Genomic DNA, 19,506 nt, shown 5'->3' on the forward strand with positions numbered 1-19,506 from the left:
CAAAAAGGATGAGATGGAGCCTAAAGATGATAATCTTGTAGAAATACGGGACCTAACCTAAGGAAATTTGCCCCATGGTGGTTTGAGTGCAATGATAGCTGGAACTGTGAAAATGGCTTTTAACATTTGTCCACTGCAGCTCTCAGAAGAGGTTAGAACCTTCGGTGAGTATTGGAATTTGAACGCATCATGTAAATTGATTGATGACAGGCGTAAACTATGAGATTATGAATGAATGGCGCCACCTGCCGATCCATACCAGTAAAAACGTTTCAATTTGGCACAGGAGCGACTTTAAAACCGCGAAAAGTAAAGGAGAGGAGTCAAGAGGATAGGAAAGAGAAATGCTCTTTTCAGATCCACCTAGTGGTTGGTTTGCATGAGGTCATGTGGTTTTCTCAAATAGAAACCTAACATTAATTTAACATTAAAACAGACCAAAGCCTCACATCTCAGTGTTCTCTTCAGAAACTCGATATTTACAAGTAAATTATAGGCTTATTAGACTGTAAAGAAGTAGTATAGACTACCTAAATCATAGCGGTTTTATAACTTTATATGGACGTGTTTTATAGGTCTAGTCATGCTGATAGGGGAGATGACGTTAAAAAGTCTATGAAGACCGCATGCAAGGTATTCAATTAAATCCTCTTAGGAATCTGGTTATTAAAATGACAGGGACTCAGCCGCTTCCAGTTAAGGACAAGTTAAAACCCCAACATATACATTCCCTATTGCTTAACTCACAGCTCGTGCTCCTGGTAACAAAAAGGACGACGACTTGAACGAAAGAATATGTTTCTGCATAATAATGTGTTTTCTCGCGCTAAGCAGGTTTGATAAAGACGAGTAACAGTCCAAATTGATGATTGGCAAACCCACTAGTGATTAAATGAATGCCTTAACAGCACCGTACCCAGTCCTGCCGTCTCCCTGACTGCCTTATTTGAGGAAAGAGACCCGCCCACCTTAATAAAGAGTGGACCTTCTCTCCTCCAATTCAGACAAAAGGAGAGGACGACAGATCCGCGGCGGCGCGCACTGAGCCGAGCATCTAAAGCACCTTGGAGACGCCACTGGTCTGATCCGACGCGCAAGAACGCACCGGCACACCGACACACACGCCCTCCAGATCCACCTGAAACCTCCAAGCCGGTTAATTGTCCAGTTTGAAGGCCGTGGAAAGCGAGACTGAACCCCGGTTCATTTGCAGCCAGAACACCGTGTTCCCATGATGTCATACCTGTGGATTCTGCTATTAGGAAGCCTGCTGGCTACAAGCGCCAAGGCACAAGGTAATGATTTATTTCCAATTAACTCAGCCCAACCCTTTATTTCTGTTCTTTGCATGTACATCGCATATATATATATATCTATCTGTCTATCTGTCTATATATCTATCTTTACATCCATCTATCTATCTATCTATCTATCTATATATCTATCTCTGTCTATCTCTGTCTGTATGTCTGTCTGTCTGTCTGTCTGTCTGTCTAGTTGTGTGTTGGTCATCAGTCTCCATTTCTCTCTGCACTTTTACATCCCTCTGGCGCTCACCTATCTTTCTCTCATTCTGTCGTTTCTCGCCTCATCCTCAGCCAGTCTTCCACATTACTCGTCCATGTATGTGTATGTGTATGTGTGTGCGTGCGTGCGCGCGCGTGTGTGAATGCTATTGCCAGTGTCTTTTGCCAGTCTGTCTGCCTTCCTGTTGGCACGCCAATTCAATTTACCTCTAGGTGTATTCTGCTTGTTTTAATCTGTTCTGACTGAGTGAGTTTCAGATAAAGCTCTGCATTCTTCATCCCGCCCAGACATTATCACTGAAATAGGTGTGCCATGTAATGTGGCCATATCTTTTTGGACATGAGTTTTGGCCCACAGGGGTGTGGTGGACCCATTGTCCTTACATAAGTAATTCTCTTTTTATCTTTCATCTTTCATCCCTCTTTTCTCCTCGGTCTATATATTTGATCCTTGTTGCATTTTGTTTCTCTATATCTCCCATTCTTTTTTTTGTTTTTTTGCTCCCTCCTCTCCCTCTTCCTTCGTCTTCAGCTGGCCCATGGGCCCCTGCCCTTCCCCGCGGCACATGCAATGGTTTCAGATTGTTCGAATGCGCAATAAAACTGAGACAGTGAGACCAACATGGACACTTGCAAAAATTAGAGGCAAAGTAGGGGAGATGCTGGAGAATGATAAAAGAGAAATGTTGCATGCAACTGTGAGAGATACAAGGAAGAAACTAGTGTGAGAGATAGTCAGAGTAACAGCAGGCCTCTTAATCATTATGCAAACAAAAATTCAGTTGAACGTTGGTGTGCTTGGATGGGATCTGGCACAATCTCACTCTGCCGGTTCCCTTTTTCTAACCAGAAGAACCACCAGAGACAAACCTCTCTCTCTCGCACACACACGCACACAAACACACACACACACACACACACACACACACACACACACACACACACACACACACATACACACACACGTGTTCCTTCCTCTGTCTTTCTCTATTCCTCACACACTTTTTCTCTAATTGCTCAACTGTAAAGCTCAGAGTAAACCCAGTGAATGTTGGTGTGCTGAGTTACAGGAAATCTCAGTGGGTGTGTTTGCTCACTTGCATTTGTGTGTGTGTGTGTGTCTGTGTGTGTGTGTGTGTTCATAGTCACACTGAAAAAGATAGGGGTGCTAGGTCAGTTGCGTGTGCGCACCTCATGTATGGTGTGTGTAAGTTATAGAAGTAAAGGATAGGGAGTGTCCCAGTAACTAGATCCAGCTCCAGCTGTAGACAACACCCAACAACACATCTAGTTTCAGCGCCTTCCTCTCCTCCAGGGCCCTCAGCATCTGTGTGTGTGTGTGTGTGTGTGTGTGTACGCGTGTGTGTGTGTGTGTGTGTGTGTGTGTGTGTGTGTGTGTGTGTGTGTGTGTGTGTGTGTGAGGGAGTGTGTGGGTGGGTTGGTGGGTGTGGGTTATAACTTTAATGTACAGAACATGTGGGAGTATGAGAGTGCTTCATTAATGTGAGTGTACACATAAGTTATAAAGCGCGTGTGTGTTAGAGGAAGATGAAAGACAAAAAGGGCTGTGTGATGTGTGCCAGGTGTGTGTATAATATGTGTGTGCAGGCTTGTCTGTGTTTACACCTTCAACTGCCATCACATAAATCGCTCTTTTGGTGGATAAGTGAATAACACACACACACACACACACACACACACAGACACACACGCGCTCTCTCTCTCTCTCTCTCTCTCTCTCTCTCTCTCTCTCTCTCTCTCTCTCTGGTTTCCATGGGGGCAGTTTTAAGGTGTGCATGATTGGGGTAAACAACACACTGTCTGTCCCACAAACACACAATAGAACCATACCTGACAGAACAATGTGGTGTGGAGGTGTTGTTTTACACCTGACACACATGCACGGACAGATTCTAGTGTACTATTACAGGGAAAGGCTTGGTTATTGGTTACGCACACATGCATCTACACACATTATTATTAATTCAACAATACACAACCGGCGATCTCACACAGTCTCACGGCCAGAGCTCAGAAGAGTCAGAAAATGAAGTCCCTCTCTCTTTGGCAGTAATAACATCCCTCAGACTCCAATTTATGTAATGAGGAGTGTTCAGTGATGTGCATTACACTACTGAAGGGGCATTTACTTATTTACCCTCGTGTCATTTCCAAAACAAAAAGGTGAATATTTTTTTATTTTCAGGCTTGGCAAGATATCAAGTGCCTAAGTAAACAGTTCCATCACATGTCACCTTTTGAATATCAAAACAGTGGCGCCAGCATCGAGCACCACTCCAGCCCTACAACGTCCATGAAGTGTGTGAAACCTGATATACTGTACATAACACTTAAAGCGCGGCCTTGGTGCTGTATTCACTTTCGTCATAGTAGCTCACCAACATGATGTAACTTGCCGAGGGTGGTTGCTCATTTAACACAAAATATAAATTGTTCATAAGAAGCAGAAATTGCCACAAAGGTTGAAATGATTTACTATGTGTGGGTCTTCGTTTTGATCACAACTGGTGCCATGAACTCAGATTTTACCTTTTGCCTGAACAAATTTAGTATCTGTCAGAAGAGATGTCTTTGTTTTGTTTTTTTAAAGCATGTTCATGCATGCAGAACACCCACTTTGACAAAAGCCGATGCCCATATTTGTTGTGTATTCCAGGCGATGTCACAATCTCATTTGCTGAACTGAAAAGAACAGGGAAAATAATTTGATGGTATCTTATAAAGGGTGTTTTCAATGTTCCAGGGAAAAGTCCAATTGTTTTCAATCACAGAAACATTTTCCTTTGACAGATTAAATCTTCACTCTGCTTGACATTCAATAAGGGGAAAAATTCTTGCTGAACTCTTAAATAAAGTGTCACTTTTGTACCGTGCGTTTTGGTGTAGATCCCATTACACCACAAAGATGTTTCCTGTTTGTTACCAGCCGCTCTTCACTTCAAGTTCCATATAAAGCAGAAAGGACCATTACGCTCAATAAGCAAAGTTTTAGGTCTTAGAGGATGTTTGTGTCATCATGCTCGCTGTCTTCTTCTCACACATACACCAAGAAGAATGGTGAAGTTGAAATTAGCTAGAATAAAGCAATAGTGTGGCATTTTGGGAAAGTTTCTATCTGAGAGTTATATAAGAAGATTGATACCACTCTCATATCTCAGCACTGAATTTAAAGCTACAACCAGCAGGCGATTATCTTAGCTTAGCCTTTGCGCTAAGTTAAGATAACTGGCTGCTGGCTGTAGCGTCATGTTTGCTGTACAGACATGAGAGTTTTATCAGTCTTCTTATCTAATTCTTAGTAAGAACGCAAATAAGCACATTTCCCAAAATGTCAAACTATTTCTTTAATAGAGTAGTAACTTTTTTGGCTATGTACTTGTCTTTTAGGTCCAGTCGCAAACTGTTGTCTCCGTCAGATGATTTGATTCATATGAAAGACAGAAAGATGTCTGTTTATCGATCTATCAAACCACTTGACTAAGTCTTAAAAAGAACACTGTAACTAAAAAGTTTTATGGTTTCCCACATGTGTGAACTGGTCTGACTTAAAAGCAGTTTCCTCTGGGGACAGTTTCCTCAGTTTAACACTGCACATGCTGTACAGTCGCATACAATAGCGTGCGGCCATGTCAGAGACACACAGATGACTCATCAGCCTCAAGGGAAACCAGTGGCAGAGAAACAGAGGGAGTCTGGGAGAGAGAAAGAGAGGAGAGGAAAGACGAGAGAGAGACTTAAAAGACAAAAAAGAAAGGAAGGGGGTGGGGGGGTTTGGATGTGCAACCATTTATTTCACTGCTACACTAACACAAAACAGGACACTACTTACTCTGTGTGAGTGAAAGTGAACTTACACAGGCACATGGACTTAACGTGTGTGTGAACATGTGGTTGTTTGTACGTTTGGACTGGAAGGGGAGGAGAAGGTGTTTTATAAGTTTGTAAGCATGTGTGTGTGCGTGTGTGTGCGTGTGTGTGTGTGTGTGTGTGTGTGTGTGTGTGTGTGTGTGTGTGTGTGTGTGTGTTGGTGGATGTGGGGGTGGGGTGTTTGTAGCGGAGGTTATTAGAGGAGGAAGTGGCAAACTGATAGATGGGAACAGAATGTTCTATGGAGTGGCAACAGAAAGACAGAGAAGTTACATGAGAATCTCATACCTCACACACACACACACACACACACATGCACGTAAGCACAATGCCATGAGAAATTTGTCCACTCATTTCCAGTGGGAGTGAAAACTTAAGCCTAAAGTACAAACGCACACATCTGCACACAACTGAACACCTGGTCTGACAAGTCAACAAAAAGCGTCAGCAACAGGTCTTTGCACTGCACAAGGTTTCATTTTGTCTGTTTTAACACACCTTTTCAGTCCACTGGTGTGACACATCAGCTGGCATCTGATGTTATTTCCACCTCATTATCTTTAATGGCGTGCAGGAGTACATCTTTGATGAAGACAGCGAATTCCAAGGAGGGAGTCAAGATAGTGAAACAAAAACACCCTGTACATACATGCAGTTGCAGTCACACATGCAGTCCTGTTCATTAAACTCTGATTGCTGTTTCAACTTGAAATAGATCACTGTGGGCACTGATTAATGTTTGACTTAGATGCTGCTGAGGTGGTGCAGTGAAAAAAACAGGGAGCGAGAGAAATCAAGCGCGCTTGTTTTTGCTGCTGCGTCGGTCACTGTGTCTGCATGTCTGATGTTCATATTCCAGTGCATGTAGTTTGTATTGAGCCATACTCTGTGTATATGGATTTTTTTTTCTGGTATATGAATGTGTGTGTGTGTGTGTGTGTGTGTGTGTGTGTGTGTGTGTGTGTGTGTGTGTGTGTGTGTGTGTGTGTGTGTGTGTGTGTGTGTGAGCCCAGGTGTCACCAGTTCTGCACACTTCTAGAGAATTTACGGTGTGATGGAAATACTTCAAATGTGTTCATGCCGCTTTCCCTCAGGGAATCAGTGACTCTGATACGATCTCATTTGGCAAATGCAGCGATCCTTCATTGGAAATTTACTTGGCAATGAACAACTGCTAAAATAGATATATGAGTACATTAAGGAAGAGCGTTATGGTGCTGAGCAGCAACGTCCTGATACTTTTTTTTATGTTATTTCTTTCTGTTTCTTGTGTTGGCAGCATTTTGGCACCTGTGCCACCTTCCTGTGCATTTCTTCCCCACTTTTTTAAGCTATCTTATTACAGTTTTGCCAGCTTGAAGGACAGCCTCACTCATACCATAATTTGTAGACAGCTATATCTCTTAGTTAATGGTTGGTACTTGTATTTGGAAAAAAAAAGGCACTATCCCAGCCAACCAGTATCAGGGTGCTGCTGAAATCAGCAGAGCAGAGGATGACCAAGTCAGAGCACAGTTTGCTGTTTCAGCTTCTCACATTCAAAAGGGGAATGTCACAGCACCGGCTCAAACACACACACACACACACACCATGGCCATCTCACTCACAGAATGACAAAGACATGCTCTTTGTATTTTCTCATTAGCAAAGAGTTGCGATGCCAGTGCTGAGGTCGAGACTTCATATGATGTTGAGGCAGGTCAGACTTGATCGATGTGTCTGTCATCTAGTTGTGGCTAAAGCGTTAACATCAGGCACCAATTAGGCCAGGGTGTGGTTTGTGTGTGTTTGTGTGTGTGTGTGTGTGTGTGTGTGTGTGTGTGTGTGTGTGTGTGTGTGTGTGTGTGTGTGTGTGTGTGTGTGTGTGTGTGTGTGTGTGTGTCATGTTGCTGTCATGAGAATGTGTTGAATGCACAACATCTTGACAACCATTTTAGACAGATGATTTTAATGATTTTAAATGACAACAGATGGATCGAGGCGTGCAGTTTTTAATCACCAATGGTTACACCAATCACCACCAGTCTTCAGGTTTTATTCGTTCTACTTTAGATTTGATTCATAATATTTGTGCTTTTTTTTTTTGCTTATGAACAGTGGACAACACAAAATATTGGACAGTGGAATGAATTTTAGGGATGTAGTCAAGCTGCAGAACTTCAAACACAGAAGGAACCTCCTTTGAGAGGGATTCTGGCTTGCCATGGCTGCCTCCTTTCTTCTTTTCAAAAAGAAAACAATAGTTGCACAGGCCTCTGTCAGTTGTGTGATGTTCACTGAAGCACCAGGGTTTCAGGACAGCCTTTTATTTTTTTTTTTCTCCCCCACTTTTTGAAATTGATATGTCCCAGTGGTCAGTGCTTCACTTGATGTGTGCTCTCTTTTTTCATTCTTCTGTTACTTTCTTCCCTCACACTTCTCTGTGTAGATGATCAAGTCCCAGCAGAAGAGGAGAAAGCAGCTCCTGACGCCCCGGCCCCTGCAACTGAAGCACCCGAGGTCGAAGGAGAAGCTAAGGCTGACGAGGGAACTGACCATAATGCAGAGGTGAGGAGAGGGAATATTTGTGTGGTTTGGGGCTTATTGTGTGATGTCACAACTTACCTAGAAAAAGAATAATGTAAGGGTGAGTAATGTAAAGGTGGATATAGTTAGTAGGTTACTTTCAAAGTTTGGGATCCTGTGTTTGTTGTCTTTAGCCCTAGTCCCCATTCCAAACTCTCGCCTAACCAGGAGTGCTGCTGGAGGGTTTGGGGCCGTCTGAAAGCAGCTTAACAGCGGCTCTAACATTGTGCATACATATCTATAAACCCTGGCAGCTCCCAGAACCTCTGTCCAGCTTTGGGCTGTCTGAATTATTCAGTGTGTCTCTAAGAGTGCTTCTGAGTGTAGCCAGACTGTCATCCAGTCAAACTCACTGAGGTCTGAAGAAATTCTAATTCTAAATCCTCAGGCAGGCATTTGATAAGCTGAGCCGTGTCAGTTGGCTGAAAAATGTGTGCCTCGTATTCGTTCTTGGTTCGATACAGAAGGTCTTATGTAGCACAAGTTTACTGGTTTGAAATGTAATGGCAGTTCTGTCTCTGCCCTTCCCTCACCAACCTCTCTTAAAACCTATAACCACCAGAAAGCCTCAACTGTGGAAGTTTGGAGATTTGTTTTTCTGGACAATATCAGTTATAAAAACATAATTGCAAGAGATGTAAATCTTGTTCTGAATACAGGAAGTACCACCTACGGTAAGCGAACCTGAGCCCACTGCTGAGCCTGAATCCGAAGGCGAAGAACCAGCAGGTGAAGACGCAGAACAAGCAAATCCTGCAGCCGGGGACGAAGAACCGGTAACTCCTGCAGCCGGGGACGAAGAACCGGTAACTCCTGCAGTCGGGGACGTAGAACAAGCAACTCCTGCAGCCGGGGACGAGGAACTGGTAAATCCTGCAGGTGATGACGCAGAAGAGGCGACTGCTGCAGCCGGGGAAGCAGAGGAAGTGACTCCTGCAGCAGTAGACACAGAGGGTGAAGCGGCTGCAACAACACAAGGTAATCGATAGGAGTTTAAACACATTGAAAATAATAATGAAACTGAAATCAATATTTTGTCTGATGATGATTATTTTGACAAAAATACAATACTTTCACTTTCACTTTTTCTTATTTGGCATTCATCCTACACTGTTCTTTGCTTCCGAAATGTTCCTCTATTCACTGTTGCCGTGCAACATTTCAATCACATCTTCGCTTTTACAGCCACAGTGAAAAAAATCTTGTTTGGCATCAAAGACTTGTGAGCAGTTTCTACTTTCTGTTTTTTCTCTACTTTAATCATATGCTCCAGCGCCACCAGGGATAATATAATTTACACTGAGAAGCAACAGTGATAATAGTGTTAAGAACCAATGTTTGTCTAATCTATTGATTCAGCATGAGGCTGAGCTTAAATCAGAGGCCTCAAACTAAAACACAAGTTTTATGAATAAGGCTTCCTTCTATGTTCTGCATTTGTTCCTTGAAATTCCCCTTCAAGGTGCCACCTATTCCTTCCACACACTTTGTTAATGTGTGAAGGTGTGGCAAAATACCTGTTCAACCTCTCTGGTTTTGCTTGAAATCTGCATTAAACACTTATATATAACAAGCCATAACAGCCCTTTGTGCTATAACACTCTGGGTAAACTCATGATAAAAACATAAATCAAACACTTTCCCTCTCCTGTCCAGAGCCAGTAACTGATCCAGAGGAAAAAAATCCAGAGGGTGAGCTACCAACAGCTGATGTGGAGGAGGAAACTACTTCAAGCATTGATACAACACCCTCTCAGGTGGGGGTCAGTTAATCTTATACAATCTCATCTCATTTAAAACTACTCTCTCTCTCTCTCTCTCTCTCTCTTTATATATATATATATATATATATATATATGACATGCAGAGATATTATACCAGAGCTGCTATGCTATTAAGAAATGTGTGTATCCTTTCTACGTGTTCATATACTATATAATACATTTTTAATAGAGTGAACCTGAAGGTAAGGCCACACCAGGGTCAAATCCAGCTGTAGAAGATGGGCAGGAACAACCAACTGATCCAGTTACTGATGCGGGACAAACTGAGGGAAATGTAGTACCAGACATCAGAACAGGAGTGAAGGACCTTGTCCCTACAGGTAAGAATCTACATGTGTGGGTTCTTAATATGCAAACTCTTGTACACGCACTCATGAATTCAGGCAAATAATACTGGTTTCACCCACGTGTTCCATGTTGTTATTTCTTCTTAATTAACCTGGAACAAAGTGTCCTGAGACTGAAGGTTAGAACCAGTGAATGCTAAGACATTTTGGACAGAGTGTGTTACTTGTAGGTGTGTCTAATGGAGCAGTCCTGTGAAAAATGTGGTGTTTCAACTATGGAGGATGCAGCTTGTGGTGCTGTTGAATTGTATTGCGTTATATTGACAGGTTTTTTTTTATTATTTTGTCCATCCCATTTATGTCAGTGAGTGTAGTCTAAATAACAGAAAGACCTTTATATATAATACAATACAGTTCTAGCAACTAAGAGCACACAAATATAGAATCGATGTTAGTCTTGATAGAAATAGGCTTTTTTTAAGTCATGATAAATATCTTTTTATACTACCTTTATATCATATACAGTTTAATGTAGAAAAAGTTGACAAACATTCACATATTCCTCCTTTCTGAAAGCTGTAACTGTTTATATTTCTGTCATTACTGGAGATGTGTGTAGCCACTCTTATTCTTAAGTAAATTTTGAAAACACGAATTCCTTTTGAGATGAGGAAACTCAATTTCTGCTTTGGTAATTGTGCTAAAGTACAAAAGGTGTCTCTCCATTTTGAATCCAACCATGGCTGTGATCAAATTTACAAATTCAAATTCAAAGGTGCTTCATTGGCATGAACATTTCAGGATTCGCCTCTACTATCTGTCTCTGACATTTAAGAGATATTCTGCCAATTCAGTATCTCTGTTTAGGGACCCATAACTAATCCCCAATCTACTTTAGCCTTCCAGTGTTTTAAATAGGTTCTATACATTGTGTTATAATTTGGTTTACTCTGGTTGCTGTTTGGAGCAGCGTTGTTGTGAGATTGGTCAGATTGTGTTTGAGAAGGGGCTGTTCTCAGTCTCAGCACCGACTGACACAGGGGACTCTTTTCCGGGCTCAGCTCTTGAAATGGAGGGTGATTCTGTTCTTTGTCTTTGCCAACAGTTAAAGTGGATGGTGATACCCCTGAGGTGAATTCAGGTAAGTTTTTCTTTTTAAAATTTCATTCTTCTCTCCTCTGCCATTTTAACAATTTCCAAAACTCTCAGCCATAGTATATACACCTCCACCTCTCTGGAGCCAAATCTTGCTGCAGCTAAACAAACTACTAAGGCGCACCACAAATAATTGCTTATACGTATGACTCAGAAGTTCAAGAGCACTTCAGGACAGCATAATTAAAACCAGTTTATTTCAGTAACCGTAGTAACAATGAATCCACAAAAAGAGGCTGACCTGTTGAATTCATGCTTAGAAATGTTAATTCCTACATGGCAGCATTTTAAAACATTACAGAGCAGAAATCACTGAACAGCTTTACTTGAAGTGAAACACAGTTCATGCAGAGCGGAGCTGGAAAAGTTCTCTCAGCTCCGCTCTGCATGAACTGTGTTTGAAGTAAACTGACTTCTGACTATAGCACTACCTGTCCCTAAGCAACCATCTGAAAGTAAACAGATGTGAAGAATGTCAGTTTACAATGTTTGGTTTTTTTTCTCTTTAGAACAAGGCGACCTGAAATGAATCATACATTAGATTTCCGCTGTGTCTTCATTTGACCACTCATAATTTCTGTTATCAATCATTGAAATGTACATGTCCTGCTTCCATGAGTTATCCTGCACTATTTCGCTACAACTCCCTATTTTCTGAGCAAATTAATGGCAAACAGATGTGCTGTTCTATCAGAAAATACAAATCATTTAGGAAGGTTATGAGGTTGGGTTGTGGCCCATACATTTTTACCTCCTAAATTGTGTGTGGTAAGGTTTAAGTAAAGAAACCTCCCAATGACCTCAGTGGGATTTTATCACAATTAAAATATCCCCCTCATCTGTCATTGTATTCTCTTTCCTATTCTGTCCCCTCACTCTTGCTCTTTCCTTTCTTACCTTTACACTGATATCATTCCAGCATGTCCTATTCAAAATAGTGTTTGTCATTTCAAGAATAGTAATTTAATGGTTTTGCTGGTAATTAGCTTCTCTCTCAGTAGCGCTTTCAACTAAAAAAAAAAAAAACCACAGGGGTGCCGTTGAGAATTCAGGAAACGGTTGCTATGGAGGTTTTTTTTTTCCACGTGATAAATGGCAGGGGAACACTCTCTCATGGTGGTGACAAGAGGAAAAGAGTTGAGAAATGGATAGGAAGATAAAGAAGGGAGATAGGGAGAAAAACCATTCAGAGGTGAGCAGTGTAAAAACAAAAGGAAAAAGAGATAAGAGCAAAAGTAAAGGGAAATGACAGAGAGGAGAAAGTGGTTATGGAGGTTAATGGATCAATAAAAGAAGAAAGGCCGGACGGTAGGTAGAAATGAACACAGGAGACTCTGAGTATCGGTGCAACACTTGGCTCAAAATAAAGTCTCATTGCACACTCATCTGTGAAAAACTGTGTTTTACAATGCGAGCAGAATACTTAGTACAATTTAACGTCAGTATAGGTCACTGAATAATTATGCCTGTGAGGTTCTGTCTAATATAAATTAATTCACTGATCCTACCTCGCCCTGCCCAGCCTGAAACTGCTTTGTGCGCTGAGTCACACATGTTGAATAAGTCACTTGGGTTTTCCCCCTAGTGAATACAGAGTCAGGGTAAGGTATCGTTCCTGACAGATAATATCCTTTAATTTAAGTCAACACTAGTTCACAGGATCACCGTCACACCCTGGGAACTGGTAGTGTCTCAGGGTGCTTATTGAGGGAATTGACTTGAGGGACTGGACTAGGGAGAGCTTCTAGGATGGCTGATATTATCATTAAATAGTTTAACGTGGAATGGTGTAGAATAATGTAATAGAGGGATGTTTCTGGCAAACATCTGGAAGATATTCCTCTTGGGTGGGACGGTGAAGGAATAATATTGTATTTCTGTCACCAATGCAGGCTTTAACTTGGAGGATGCTGTGGACCCCAAGGAGGACACCCAAGTACCTCCAGGAAAGAGCCGCAGTATAGATGACAAGGGTTAGTAACTACTATTTAACTATTACATGATTTTAAAACAGCTAAGGGGCATTGTGAGGCGGAGTGGCTTATTGCTTGTATAAAACAGTTACTACATATACTTGGCAGGGTTTCACAAAAAAAAAAAAAAAACACAAAGCAATAATAAATGCAATAAGTGCAAAGAGTGGTTGCCAAGCAACACACAGATTCAACAACACAAATTGTACAATTGTTGAAGTAATGTTCAATTATGTTAGCACTCCTCTTTGCTGTTACAGGTGTGTTTTAATTGCATGGTGAAGCAAGGATATTGCTCCAGCATCTTCTCTCGTTGTAGTTTGGGCACCAGTAAGATTGCGGCGACGATTCACAGCATCAGAGCGTTTTTGTACAGTGGTGGGTGGTGTAGATTGCTTCGATGCCAGCTGCTTTACAAATCCATGGCAACACGGAGTCAAGGACATCCACCACCCCATGGGATATACCTATAACATTAAGGGAAAGAAAACAATGTTCCCATCTTGCAGTTACATTATAACCACACATGTATCTATCTATGGGATCAGCAGTATCTCCACTTACAAAATAGAGTGTTTCTACATTGTGCTTGTTTGTCCAAACCAGCAATTTCTTTCCACATGTTTTTTAACAAATACATACAAAATCCTAACAATCGATGATATAAACAGGGAGTTGATTGGATATTTGATATGATGCAATTTCTTTGGAAATACTGACATCAGAGACTTTATGAATATGTAGTCGTCTCTTATTTGAGAAGTTTTATTTCCCTTGTCTTAAATGAGCAACGCAGCTAAATGAACCCATAGATATTTATGCACAGAGCTGAGATGGGCTAATCTCACCTTTCGGCCTAAAAAAGCTTTTTATATATTTCTCCTGCTCTTTTACCATTTCTGTTGAAAGTGGCATCAAGTCTTATTTCTTAGGACATTAACACTGACTTATGAACAATGGCATCAAATCCTGAGGCAGGCCATCTTTACACACCTGGTGCACTGGCTGTAGTCTGACAGCAAAACTACAAAGTATTACCTTTACCAGATGGTTTGTAGCACTTGACACCTTAAAGACTGTGACTTGTAAACTGTGTTTTGAGACATTCTTTCTGGTAGATCTCTATACTGCGAGCATGCCATTCTAATTTAATGAGCTTTGTTCCCATGACAAGAGACTGAATTTACTTGTTTTACCTCCTGGGTTAAGAAACTTTAATCACTAGCCACAAGGTAATTTGACAGGAGCAAGAGATTTTCCTTAGGCAGCTCCTCTCAGCGTTCACAATTTACTCCCCATTTGAAAGCTGATTCATTATGCTGGTATAATCATTATAATCTAGTGAAAGGCGCTCTTCTTTAGTGCTCTGTTATTAGCGGCTTTGTCAAGTTGAAGCAGGTAGAGGGCAGCCATGATGGCACAGGCGTATACAGACAAGCAGCATAGAGGAAGATAACAGAGCTGTTTGCATATAGATTAAATCAAAGCTATACGATCCCTCTGATATTATAAAAGCACCTCTGTGAGTTTACAGAAGGGACACTTCATGCAGAGGTATATGTGTGTGTGTTTCCAGACCGGTTAGGACAGAAACTCTACACCTCTAAAAACCTCCGAGGGCTAAAGTACCTCAAAGAGAATAATCTTGCTCCTTACGTTTTCTTCTCTGTCACAATACTTAACATACGTCAACACATTTATATGATAACATCTTTTCTCTGCGTGCTCTTTTAATCACTTCTCTTTCTTTCTTTCTCTCTTCAGCCCATGTTGCCGGCGCCGCAGGAGATGGTAAGGCTTTTTTTGTGTTCATGGTCAAACCTTGCAAAAATAATCACATCATGCCATTTTCATTCCAAATCACACAAATCTGAATTGGATTCAGAAATAACTTTGCAGCGACGGCTCTGATAGTAGAGCTTATGTAGCCCTGAAAACTGTTGAAACACACAGGATATTACTGGCATGCCTCTGACAATAAAAACAGGATAGAAGACTCAAGGCAAAATGCCTCTCCCCTTCTGTTTTATTTAAAACAATGTTCGGACCTGGCCTTTAAGTATTTTACCATGAATTCTCAGGTGTAGTCACGCTACATCTGTTGTCTGAAGCTCTTTCACACTGGAAGTAACTTCTGTTCCTGTTCAAACTGGAAATAAGATACAATAGAACAACAGGTGCATGTTTATGCCTGTTTGAATAAACGGTTCCGTGTCCCATGTTGCTAATAGTATTTGTGTGTTCTCTGTTCTATACAGCAAACGAACCTCAGGCCCAAGGTGAGTTATCATTCTTCTCTTTTTTGTTTTGGACACATACACCACTACCCACATTCTCCACCCATTTCCCCCATTGTCTTATGTTATGCAATGAGCCCTAGGCAGGTGTGTTGTTGCTGCAAGACATTTTCAATATATTTTTTTTTAAATCTTTAACTTTTTTTTGAACGTCAGTGAGTGTATTTGCATAATTCAGGCAATTGAGGCAAATGGTGATGGCTGTACCTTTTACTGAGACGTGGTTAAAAGGTTTGACTCAGCAGTGCTGAAATTTCTATTCAAACCTAAAATTGTGTATGATAGGAAAGGCTAGTAGGGCTTGGAGATACGGAGAGATGATATTGCTAATTTTAACTGTTATCACTGCATCCGTGTAAGTATTAATGGATCAGTTTGTCTAATTAATCACACAATGTGATGACAGGAAGTCAATTTGAAAGTGTAACTTTTTCAAAAACCATTCCAATGACATCGTACTTCACGAAAAATTGTATCTCATGATACAATTATAGTAGCATACAGTAGATAAGTGATAAATGTTGATATTCGACCACGCTCTGCTGTGGCTATCAGGTGTTTTATTTGACCCCTGACTTACTGCAGCCATGTAACATACAGTAATGTGATAAGGGTTGTGGCTGCTGACCACGTAGATTCCCGTAGGTTCCCATAAATATCTGTTTCCACAGTGCATCTTGTCTGTCAGTTGATCTCTCTGTGTTTGTGTTTGTGTTTGTGTTTGTGTTTGTGTTTGTGTGTGTGTGTGTGTGTGTGTGTGTGTGTGTGTGTGTGTGTGTGTGTGTGTGTGTGTGTGTGTGTGTGTTTGGGCAGACTTTTCACGCCACTTTTTGTGTTGTGTGTTCTGCATTTGTGCATGTGCACGTTCATACATGTCTGTCTGCACCCACCTTTACTTCCTCTCACTGAATCACTACATTCTTCCTGTTTATTCCACTTCATTTCAGTGACTCATTCCCCTTTTTTTTTTTAAATTCACCTTGAGTCACACGAGACTGATGCCACTCCCTTGCTTTTCTCATCTGTAATTTTGTTTATGGCTCGATATACTGTACTTTTTCATTCTTTTTTCCTCAGTTGCTGACTCACCCATTACACCCCATCTCCTCTCCATCTCCCTCTCTATTGTCACTTCAGCATATCCCACCATTATTACTCTGTGTTGACTGAAGCCACTGCAGGAACAATAAAGAGATAGTTTTTAGAAGAGATGTAAAGGAAAACAATTATGAAGGGCACATGTTGAGTATATAATCAAGTGACATTTGCTCTGCTTCATAATCTAGTCTGTATTCTTCTCCTCTACCTCCTTCATTTAGAGTAAATTCAGAAGGTTCTAGCGCCATAAAATAAACATTATATAACATCATTTTGCCCCAGATGACCAATCATCACACCTTGAATACTGCACATAGCACATGTTGTGTAGCCTAGTGGAGGTGCTTCTGTACATCTGCTATTTCATGTATTAAATCTTAATTTTTTTTCAGTAAGAACAAAGAATTATAATATAATAAGTAGCTTGATTAAATGTCTTTGCTCCAGAATTACTTGTTAATTACAATAGTAGAAAGCAAACAATTACATTTACTCATAAACAGAGTCATTTTGTGATATTTGTTCTACTTTTACTTATAATGGAGTATGTTTAATAATGATAATAATAATGCATTATATTTATAAGCACCTTTCAAAGCACTCAGGGACACCTTACAACACACAGTGCTGTGAACTGAATAAGATTTGTCAATAATGTGCTGATCATCATGGCTTTGCAGGCTGTCTGCGTTTGCTTTCTGTGCCTTCAATAGACTGTGAAATGTATTTGCAGTATGCTATGACACAGCACAAAAACTATTCAGATAGTTGTTGTCATAGTAACTGGGTTACAGGTGCAGACAGATTTATGCTGTCACTGTGAATGCTTTCTTTTAGTGGTCTAAATTATGGGATAGACGAGTGAAAAGGGATCATCACTCTCTCTATCTCTCTCCCACTCTCTTAAACACACACACACACACAGAGAGAGAGCGCGAGAGAGAGAGGCTTACACACATGTCACTGAGCTTCACTGGTGAATTGTCATTCATTATTTCAACTGCAAAATGGCACCCTGTGGTGACACTGAACATTACAATCTCCGTACGCCTGTGTTACACTGAAAAACATTCAACACAGTGCAGTCACATCTGTATAATAAAGCATACTCAAACTAATATATTTAGAGTTCAAATGGTATTCTCACATGATATTGCCAAGGTTGACTTTGCACTGGTATCAAGTATCTTTTTTTGTCCTGTTTCTTTGTGTCCTGCAGAAGGCAGCTCCAGCTCTTTAGCAGGCATCCTCAGTACAGTTGGTGTGGCTCTTGTGGGAGCAGTTACTGGATACTTCACCTATCAGAAGAAGAAACTCTGCTTCAAAAATAGACAGGGTAACTATTTTGCTGATTTCTTACTAACCAAAGAAAAGAACACACCACCCTGCTGTACACAGGGCTTAATATTTGACTAGACTATGCAGAACATACACAAAAAATTCCTCCAAAACCCAGTTACAATGAACTGCAAGCCAAGGTTTTGTTGTTTTATTGCTATTTGTCACCCGCATTATAAGAGCAGTCAAGCAGCACTTTCAAAGGTTGTCACACCTTGAGCCTAATGTCGTTTAATCAACTTGCGTCAACCCATATCAAAACAACATTCTTAAAGAGTTAGTCATGCAGGGTGACTGCTGTATACAGATAACTTGAATCGTAGCAGAATCTCAGCCTTTAATCAAGGAATGAACAACTGTAACACATTTCTTTAGTGTGTGTGTGTGTGTGTGTGTGTGTGTGTGTGTGTGTGTTTTAAGTTTTGGAGGTCAGCAATCCTTCTTTGAGACATAGCAGACTCAGCTGCTTTATCCCTTAGAAAGTGTTGTCAGCTCCAGTGAACTGACACACACCCTGCATAGCAATACTGCTAATTCAGCATTGTTGTCATTTACAGTCAACATGAACAACAGGCCATTCAGCTTTTCAGTGATTTAAGGCAAATGTCAGAGTAGGAATAAGGGTCATACTGTGAATATCACTTGTAATAGCTAGTATTTATCATTGTTCTAAATTTGAATAAACATCTCTTTTTTTCTTATTCCTCTGTGGATTTCTCAGACAGCTCAGTCTCTATTAATGAAAATATATCATTCTCCCTCAGATGAAATCTAGAGAATGAGGATTGTAATTGGTAAAGTCATCGGCATGTACAGCCTGGAGTTGCTCCACTGGCGACACATGGGAAGTTCTGACTGCACGGATATGAATAATTTTGCACGTTTACACCAGAAAAAATGAAACAAATTTTCATGGTGTTGATAATAAGCAATTAGAGCCGAGAAATATTAACATCCTCAGAAACTCCCGCTGGGTGTTCTCACTGTCATACTTAATTTATGGTCAGTGGAGCTGTATAGTTTCACAATTATAGAAGAGGGATAAATCCCTCTTTGTCAAATTTGCCAGAGGGGACACCATAAAGTCATCTATGCTAATGAGTAGGAAAAGAAGTTAATTAGCTAAATGCTCGCGAAATTCAAATTTACACGTGAAGCCTTGTCTGCTTCGCTTTGTCTGTCTGTGTTTTTGGATATAACTGACTCCCCGTCTCTGTGACTAGAAGCCGATCCAGAGGCTGCACGCAAAGCTGATGCAGCAGAGGCCCAGTCAGATCCCCAGGGTATGACACAGACACACATAACACATAAAAACACATGAAATACATTACATGTACATTGATTTGACCTTTGCACTGTTTTTTTGTTTTTGTTTTTTTGTTCCTTTTTGCAGTCCTTAGCAACCTGCTGAACTCATCCTAGACCAGCGATGATCCCATGACTGTCTGGACCAACTACAGTCAAGCAAAGTGGCAATCTCACTGTTAGGCTCTATCCTGCATAGAGCTAAATTACTGTGAGGCCCAGAGTAGGGCTGTGTGTGTATCTGTCTTGATTGTGTGTGTGTGTGTGTGTGTGTGTGTGTGTGTGTGTGT

General features: G+C 40.9%; 1 protein-coding gene across 2 annotated transcripts; it reads left to right on the forward strand.

Annotated features, from left to right (window-relative positions):
• Positions 1-1,021: 1,021 nt before the first annotated feature.
• Positions 1,022-19,500, forward strand: LOC111218610 (retinitis pigmentosa 1-like 1 protein). 2 transcript variants are annotated; one of them, XM_022740983.1, is made up of 12 exons: positions 1,022-1,295; positions 7,843-7,961; positions 8,639-8,957; positions 9,636-9,742; positions 9,933-10,083; positions 11,156-11,191; positions 13,098-13,178; positions 14,943-14,969; positions 15,437-15,457; positions 17,793-17,909; positions 19,135-19,194; positions 19,305-19,500. In XM_022740983.1, the coding sequence occupies exons 1-12, from the start codon at positions 1,232-1,234 to the stop codon at positions 19,331-19,333; spliced, it is 1,131 nt and encodes a 376-aa protein (XP_022596704.1). In that variant the 5' UTR covers positions 1,022-1,231; the 3' UTR covers positions 19,334-19,500. The 2 variants fall into 2 exon arrangements, with proteins under 2 accessions (XP_022596704.1, XP_022596705.1); XM_022740984.1 differs by having other exon boundaries at positions 9,636-9,736.
• The last annotated feature ends 6 nt before the right edge of the window (positions 19,501-19,506 follow it).

This window comes from Seriola dumerili, unplaced genomic scaffold (genome assembly GCF_002260705.1).
Source record: "Seriola dumerili isolate Sdu_G_001 unplaced genomic scaffold, Sdu_1.0 BDQW01000052.1, whole genome shotgun sequence".
Lineage (NCBI taxonomy): Eukaryota > Metazoa > Chordata > Actinopteri > Carangiformes > Carangidae > Seriola > Seriola dumerili.

Coding starts and splice junctions, on each gene's coding strand:
- LOC111218610 (XM_022740983.1), top strand. CDS start 1,232: ATGATGTCATACCTGTGGATTCTGCTATTAGGAAGCCTGCTGGCTACA. Junction 7,962..8,638: donor GAACTGACCATAATGCAGAG/GTGAGGAGAGGG, acceptor TTCTGAATACAG/GAAGTACCACCTACGGTAAG. Junction 17,910..19,134: donor CTGCTTCAAAAATAGACAGG/GTAACTATTTTG, acceptor CTCTGTGACTAG/AAGCCGATCCAGAGGCTGCA.